The 8,546-nt window shown below is 42.1% G+C and overlaps 1 protein-coding gene across 3 annotated transcripts; it reads right to left on the minus strand.

Moving 5' to 3' along the window:
• Positions 1–880: 880 nt before the first annotated feature.
• Positions 881–7,618, minus strand: LOC107753019 (leucine-rich repeat-containing protein 4B-like). Of its 3 annotated transcripts, none has more exons than XM_016569118.1 (5): positions 7,327–7,618; positions 7,129–7,214; positions 4,463–4,586; positions 4,066–4,336; positions 881–3,368 (listed from the first exon to the last, which is right to left on the minus strand). In XM_016569118.1, the coding sequence occupies exons 4-5, from the start codon at positions 4,306–4,308 to the stop codon at positions 1,437–1,439; spliced, it is 2,175 nt and encodes a 724-aa protein (XP_016424604.1). In that variant the 5' UTR covers positions 4,309–4,336; positions 4,463–4,586; positions 7,129–7,214; positions 7,327–7,618; the 3' UTR covers positions 881–1,436. The 3 variants fall into 3 exon arrangements, with proteins under 3 accessions (XP_016424604.1, XP_016424603.1, XP_016424601.1); XM_016569117.1 differs by having other exon boundaries at positions 4,456–4,586; XM_016569115.1 differs by having other exon boundaries at positions 4,448–4,586.
• Between the last annotated feature and the right edge of the window lie 928 nt (positions 7,619–8,546).

Consider the following 8,546-nt stretch of genomic DNA (forward strand, 5'->3'; position numbering starts at 1 on the left):
TCTCCTGTGCTGCGTATCCCAGTATATTTCAAAGCTTTAATACAGCTTATTTTGAACTCAGTCAACATGAACTCAAAATGGACGCTGTTTACTTTAACACACATTCCTTATTGTGCACGAGTCATTGGTGCACATTATGCCAAGTAAAAAAAAAAAAAAAAACTTCAGAAACTTTTATCAAAATGTAACCTGCTCCACTCTGAAACGACTTTCCATTTCGGCTACTGTCACGAATCCCTCTTGACTCAATTCTGGTACGCCCCAATTTTTATGATCCAATCAATTCCTGATGAACAAAGTCAAGTCCCGCCCTGCGTCCATTGAATATCCTGTTTCACATAGAAATACTACAGAAGTTAAATGGGTTGCGAATGGCGTTTCATGTTGACTTTAAGTCCAGACACGTTCTGCACACATCAAATGCCAGTGAAATAGCCCTTACACACTGCTGTTACTATTCGATTCAGGCGAAAAGACAAACATATGACACTCAAGATCTCTTTAAACGCAGATATGCACAGAGAGTTTGCACTATGCGGCTTGTCGGCAGGTACTGTTGTACCTTTGCTGAGGACAGCAGCCAAGTACTCTTATTGTTCACACGGAAAGACTTGTTCTCTCTGCCCTCTCCTCTAGGGATGATGAAAGTGTATGTCACCCTGAAACTGGTGTCTTTTAGAGTTCAGATTTCTGAGCTTATGAACTGATCCTCACTTGTGCTAGATTCAGAATGTCATCATGACGCAGAGTGAACATGAGCATGTGTTCTGGATCACAGCAGTTTAAGTCTTTATTTTTTAATTAGTCTCAGTTAATACTGTCCCTTACACACACACACACACACATACACACACACACACACACACACAAGATTCAGAATGTCATCATGACGCAGAGTGAACATGAGCATGTGTTCTGGATCACAGCAGTTTAAGTCTTTATTTTTGAATTAGTCTCAGTTAATACTGTCCCTTACACACACACACACACACACACACACACACAGGTACACTACCTACCGAGGTGAGTACGATGAATAATGATGTCAACCTCTGGGAAGTGTAAATGTGTGTATGCTTTTATACAGGTCTGTTAGCTGCTGTACATCGGTGTGTGTACTCGGTGTCTCTGGACTGTGGCAAACCAACACTTAAGTAATTACACTACTTTAATATAGACTATATTTTTTTTATACGCGGACACAACTCATAAGAACTGCAAAAAAGACGCTTGCTTTGGCACATATGTACTCAATAGCGCCATGTCCACTTCATCAGTAAAAGCCTGTCTCTCTGTTCATTGAACGGAATATTCCATAAAATCTGTCGGAAAGGGATGGAGTTCCATAATGTCCAAGATTGCAAAGACTTGACAGTCACACTGGTTTAAAACCAGTCTACTTCCCTTCCTGCGTGTGCATGTTTATGCGAGGGTAATCAGATCTGGGTTTCCTGAACGCTCTCCTTGGAGCCATTCGATAGCAACAGCGGCTCAGTCTGCACATTGGGAACGTGACTAAGGCCTTTCAGAGTTCCATGGAAAGTCATCGCCATTGGGATGGGAATTGGCAGGGGAGGTAAGGTCGAGCCATGGTTGGAGGGGTCACTGGAAGTCCCTATTTTCATGGTCGAAGCCTGATTTTGGGAGGAAGGGTTGGGTTTGTTGTTGAGCATTCCAGAAGCCATGTTCAAGCCCAGTACGTTGTTATTAAAGTGGTGCGTTTTGTAGTAGTGGTTCAGGTGGTCCGCTTGCCCAACACTCGGTAGGGTCATGATCTCAGGGTCATGATTCCTCGGACTCTGCCCGCTTCCTCCACCAGATCCTGCACCCGTGCGGATGGTGCTCCCTCCCGTGATGCCACTAGTCCCACCGGCAGATCCGATCTCATCTTCAACGTTGATGATCTCAATGGCGCGTACCGGGCCGTGGTGTTTGTGCAGTTGGTGCTGCTTGCGAAGCTTGTAGAAGACGACCAGCATCACGGCCGCCATGAAGGTGATGGCCACAAAGCAGCCGATGATGATCTTGGTCGTCTTCATTACGTCCTCGAGACCCGACAGGTTGGCGATGTCCGTGATGGAGACTGTGAAAGGGCGATCGGGTGCACGCGTAGCTCGCGGTGACAAGGAGGACAGCATTGAACCAGTGGGACCTGCTGATGCAGATGCAGCCGTCGGCCCTGGAAAACTAATAAACGTCTCATTGACGAACTGCCTTGCTGAATCGTGGCCATCTTGCCCAGTCTCTACGGTTTCAACGGTAACAGTTGTGAAGTAGCTGTAGCCATTGCCTGGGTCAGATGCAGAGACGTTCAACACAGCAGTTGCTGTGGTGTTGCCAGCAGAGTTGGTGACCATACAGGTGTACGGTCCTGTGTCTTGCATGGTCACGTTGGTGAAATTCAGGGTTCCATCATGCAGGACAGAGATCCGGACCTTGTACGCTCCATGGGTCATCAAGGTTCCATTGGGGGTCAACCAATTAACAGAAGTCATGGATGTCCCGGTGCGGCATTTCAGCTCCGCTGCCATTCCCTCTGTCACATTAAGGTCGGTGGGTGGCTCCACAATCACAGGTGCATAGCAGGTGAAGTCTCGCTGTTCGAGGTCACCAATGTACCTGCCCTTAGTACCCGGTGGGGCATGGCAACGTGCACAACAAGTGGAGTTATCAGGAACGGTTTCTTTAAGCCACCAGCTCAACCACAGAACGTCACAGTTGCAAACCCAAGGGTTGTGGTTCAGATGGACGCGCTCTAACTGCTGCAGTGGAGTGAAGAGATCATGGGGCAACGAATGCAGAGAGTTATGGGACAGATTAAGCTCCTCCAGGTTCTTGAGGTCATCGAAGGCATTCCTCTCAAGGACCGAGATCCGAGAGTGCATGAGCCACAGTTTGCGAAGAGACACAAGGCCTTGGAAAGATCCAGGACGCACCACACCCAGTTGGTTTCCTGACAGCTCCAGTTCCTCTAGCCGCACGAGAGGCGTCAAGTTGGGTACATCCTTAAGACCGCACATGCCCAGATTCAGGAAACGTAGGTTCAGCAACCCCTCGAATGCGGCCTCCGAGATGAAACTGAGTTTGCGCAGCTCACCGAGGTCTAACCGCCGTAGCGACGGCACACGGTGGAAGGCGTACGCTGGGAGTGTCTCTATGGGGTTGTTCCTCAGCCAGAGTTCACGCAGCTTGCTCAGGTACTCAAATGCCTGTGATGGTACCAGTGGCAATCTGTTGTCAAAAAGCTCCAGGGTGATAAGATTCGGAAGGCCATTGAAAGCTCCCACTTCTATCTGACGAATCTGGTTCTTAGACAACTGTAAAATTTCCAGATGATTTAGGTGCTTGAAGGTGTCTGACCTGATCAACTGCAGAAAAAGAGAGAAAGAGAATATAGTAGGTTATAAAAGCAGACATATTCCAGAACTGGGTTACTGCATCTCTACTATTACAGGTTAACCTGTTCTGCAGCAGTTTGAGTGATTAAGATCACTGTATGCCTTTGTGTTAGTATGCATACACACGAAAGTTGCATCTTTGTTATTTTGTTGCTATTTCAGTATGTGCGTATGCATGACCATCTGTCACTCTGTGATCGAGGATGACAGGTTTACAGTGCCTGATGGTTGTAGCACTGGAATGTTTAACTAACAGAGCTTGTTAACAAGTCATTGCAAGTAATAAAAATTTATGTTTCATTTTAAATAGAGATAGCAAAATGGCAGTTCAATGAATATATTGAGTACTTGCATAATTGCTACTGGTTGAATTGATTGATAAGTTATAGGAGCAGCACGCCAGTGAAATGATTAACGTTCTGCATTAAAATCTGAGCAACTTTTTTAGTAAGATACCTGGAGTAAACTGATCCATAATTAATTGTCTTTCAATTTTAATCTGACCATTTCTCCTTTTTCTAACAATTAAATTAAATTTGATATTGCATGGTCATTTTCATATGTACCTAATTTTGGCTGTAGTTTTTTGGATAGTAGGATGCAGTTTTCATGTCCAGTTCTAGAAGAAAACGCTCTAAACACCTATTTAGGGTATCAAGGAGGTTACCTGTATGGAGTTCTCCTGGAGGTTGAGGTATCGAGTATTGGACGAGATACTCTGTGGAACTTCATTCAAGCCTTTTCTAGTACAGATCACTCGACTGGCTTGATTGGAACAGCTACAGGGAGTAGGGCAGGCAGGACTGGCTTCAGCCAATATAGGCCCAAGGAGGTGTGGCCACAACAACAGTTGGACCAACCAGATGAGGGGGGAGGGGCTGAAAAGGCCTGTTACCATAGCAGCCTGCATGGCAACTGAGTCATGTCCTGCCCCTTTCCTAAAACAAAAAAGGCAAACAGTGAGTGCCAAAAACCCTCAAAACTTGTGGAAGTGGAAATGGAAGTGTATTTTCAATAACAACATCCACAAAACAAGAAAGGAAATTAACTTTTTTACGATTAACTTGTGGAATCAGGTATCTTGTGGTATCAAAGTGTAATCCACACAGTTGTCAACAGCACTGGATGCTGCTACGGGAGTCTTCTGCTTGCCATCAGAATCATCACAGTCAGCACTGGCCTTGCTTACTAGAAGAAAATACGGGAGGGGGAACGAGAGAGAAAGAGGACGAGAGAGGTCAAAAACTGCATATATGTACAGCTTATCGTATTTCATATAGCTAAGGGTGTGAGGGTCAGTACATCAGCAACTAAAAACTCTGACCTGTGCAATTAAATGTTGTGACCTCTAGCCCAGCTGGAGTAGAATTTAATTTCAGTTCATTTCCACAATTTTTTCCTGCTTATTTTACTTTTAAACCTTGAGTAGGTAGTCATAATTGTAACACAAAACGCTTAAATTTTTTCTCGTCCATGGAAAAAAAAAACTTCCAGATTTGGATTGGTCTGGCCATGTCTTTTAATGTTTAATTAAACTAGTGGTTCGGACTGGTTGAAGGCTACAGGTTGTCCTGTCGGAACAATGTTGCACTTTAAAATTTGATAAAAATTTTTTTTTTTAAATTGCACTAAACAATATTTGCAATTAAGTTTTCTTTATTAAATGTGCACAGATGTGTGGTTCTGTAAATATACAAATAGATTATTAGAGAGAAAAATGCAAATATACAATAATACAATATTCACATCGTTACTTGGAAACTGACATTCAATACAAAGAAATGTGTGCGTGCAACCACTGTACATATGAGCTCTACAACTGAAGAGGTAAACAACTCTCATGTCTGAACACTGAAGTTTGCTATAAATAAATACAGAATAATGCTGATATTAAATGACCCATGACGAATGTTGGATGACAGTAATGCAATAGCAGCAGAATTTGTTTGTATAAACAGCCTTACAACTAATCATTTAGGCAGAATGGTGTTTTAGCATATTCTAACACACGATAAATATGCAAGAATTTCAGTAAATACTGCTTATATTTAAATAAATGCTGCTGATTTTTTTTTCAGAATTCTCACTTTTTTATTAAATTCTACAAAAAAGAAATAGGTCTAGATTAAGCTTTAAGATGTAAAGTGGGCAGTAAGACCCTTATTATAGGAAAATTTGTCTGTGGTGTATGTTAAATGATCCTATAATAAGGGTCTTACTGCCCATACATACACCACAATACACACCTTACTTTACATACACCACAATACACTGATTACAGTCAAAAATAATCTCATCCTACAAACCCGACAAAGCAAGAAAACCATGTTTGCATGATTTGAAATTAATCAGTGTTTCCAGTTTTTATGTTATAATGCAAACATTTGGGAACACAAGTAAAGGTTTTTAAATGCAAAGCAAATTTGGGGCAATTGGTGTAGGTTTACAGATCGCTTTTTTCCTTTAAACTATGACATTTATCTAATTAAATAATAATAAATAAATAAATTAATAATAATAAAAAACACCTTTTAGGGCACACGACGGTACGCAAAATCGGTCTAAAATTGTGCACAAACACATCCAACAAACCCCAGGCAAAGGAAAATCATATTTACATGAGATTTGAAATGATCAGGGCTGCGTTTCCCAAAAGCATAAGCCTATAGTAGAGCCATTGCCACCAAATGGTCTCTACGATCAACTTAGTTTACGATGCTTTAAAGAAACGCAGCCCAGGTTTTTATCCATTTTGACATCAAAGCGTAAACGGGCATGCACAGAACGCACGCGCACACTGAATAAGCCTTTAGAACACCGGTAAAGGGTATTTTACATGCAGATCAAGGTCTGAAGATCAAAACTCATTCCAAACGGTTTTGTTTAAAGTGTATGACCTTTAGCTGAAAACAGAAGCCAGCGTAGGTTTGTGCATGTAAACGCGCTCATTGTCTTACATCAGGAATAATCTATTTCAAGCTAACACAAAGAAAATCAAACAGAATTCAAAATAAGATTTTAATATTGCATTGTCTCGTAATATGACTTTAACATCTTTGTCCATCACACGCAGGCGCATCTCGTTTGTGTATGTGTGTGTGTGTGTGTGTGTCACAGGTGCGGTGGTGCAGCTTCACTGTAACCATGACAACGCTAAATTGATTTGCAGATGCTGGGTGTCGGAATCCGGTTGGGTGGCGGCGCTCTGTTTGCACTACGGCTTCGTTAAAACCAGCCACAGGCCAAAGAAACGAGTCGAATGCACAAATTAAACATCTATTTCATAAGCCATTATATTGATTATTAATTAACCTTCACAAGACATCAGATGCGGCGATCTCCATCATGACAGACAGAGTCCGCAGTGAGTCTGTTGCTCTTATATGAGAGAAAATCGGTGCATCTGAATGCGTTAGTGACTGCGGTGTCTTAACGGAAACCGTCGTACGAGCGTGAAATACAAAAGTGAGGCCCGGACACACACAGGCGCGCGCGCGCTCCCTCGCTCGAAGACGCGCAACAAAATGGCACACGGGTGTCCGTGTAATTCACGGATAATGAGAAAGAAAAATGCAAATCAAGCCAAGCCGTTATTTACATCGCCAACCGCTAAATTGTCACCATTCCAAACGGCCAGATTCATTTCTATAAATAAATAAATAAATAAATAAAAAAACTGAATAGCTAAATAAATAAATAAATAAAACGAACGCCGAATGAAAGATCTTACCGTTCTCCTCTCATGCATCCATCACATCATCCGGATCCTCTTCTAATGAATCATGCACATCATAACCATGTGGAAACTTATTAAACCTATCAAATCAAATCAAAACGGGCGCCCGTCAATCATTCATTCAGCATGAACTATAATCAAATCCATTTCACAGCATTTGATATCGTGCATCTGATCAAATGTATATCGTACCCTTTCCTCTCTCCTCGACGAATCTTCTTCTAATGATTTCCCCCCGTTGATTCGGTGTCTCTCACAGATCCGGAGCGCGTCAGTGCGCGCGGACACGGTGAATAACGGTGAATATATAGTTAACAGATCATACCACCGCTGGAACAAAAACGATGCAATCGCTCGCTGTAAAGTGTGAAAATCGAATGTAATTTGATTACCCGGGGTATGAGGCGTACAAACCTACTGGCGCATTTTTGTAAGTGTATGCAGGCAGCTCGTGCGCGTCGTGGCCGTACGGAGGGACGGATGCTGCACCCAGCGCAACATCTTACGTAAAGTCCGTAGCGACGGTCCTGAATACAGCGACCAGCTGAAGAACGCACCACTGAGACATGCACAAAACACACCTGCTGTAGCCTGTTTCCATACAGCCATGCATTCACACATCAATCCAATCATCAGTCCATGCATTCATGCATCCATCCTCTGTTTCATCTGCAGGCACGACTGTGTAGGACGACTGTCAGATCATTTAGGCTTTGAGATTCTAATTATACACTACTGAAGCTTAACATAAATATTTTAAAATGGCAAAGCTGTTTGTCTTAAGCAGTGTTTCAGAGCTGCTTTTTGCTTTGTATTACATCATTAAATAAATAATCAAACACTGAAATTTGTTAGTATTACCTTGGAACTGCATAAGCAAATATAAATGATTTAATAATGACACAAACCATGTTTGTGCTCACTGCAAGTGAACCTGGATTTAATGTCATCTGGGTCATAATTTCTTGTATTTCTTGTAAATTCAGTTCAGTTACGTTTCTTGTTAAATCGGGTTGATTCTACCTAATAACAGCTAATATCTGCATCAAAACAGTGTTTTTTCATCTTATGAATGATTATATATTTATTACCATTTTATGATTAATAGTTAGAATTGTTTTTACATTGCTGTCTGCAATCCTATTATATTTTACATGACATTTATGCATTTGGCAGATTCTTTCATCTAAAGCAGTGGTCTTCACTATTTTTTTCATGGGAGCCGCACTGATAGGGCAAAGTCAATCGGAGTATCCTGTGTATTTCTAAACAGGTCACATGAATAGTCAGGCCATCCAAGATGTAGATGAGTTTGTTTCTTCATGGGAACAGATTTGGAGAAATTTAGCACTACATCACTTGCTCACCAATGGATGCTCTGCAGTGAATGGGTGCCGTCAGAATGAGAGTCA

Source organism: Sinocyclocheilus rhinocerous, unplaced genomic scaffold, assembly GCF_001515625.1.
Source record: "Sinocyclocheilus rhinocerous isolate Xijiao unplaced genomic scaffold, SAMN03320098_v1.1 scaffold1493, whole genome shotgun sequence".
Classification (NCBI taxonomy): Eukaryota; Metazoa; Chordata; class Actinopteri; order Cypriniformes; family Cyprinidae; genus Sinocyclocheilus; species Sinocyclocheilus rhinocerous.

Excerpts from the sequence above, each read along its gene's own strand:
- LOC107753019 (XM_016569118.1), bottom strand. The coding sequence starts at position 4,308 with ATGCAGGCTGCTATGGTAACAGGCCTTTTCAGCCCCTCCCCCCTCATC. Across the intron at positions 3,369-4,065 it reads TCCAGGAGAACTCCATACAG|TTGATCAGGTCAGACACCTT; the intron begins GTAACCTCCTTG and ends CTTTTTCTGCAG.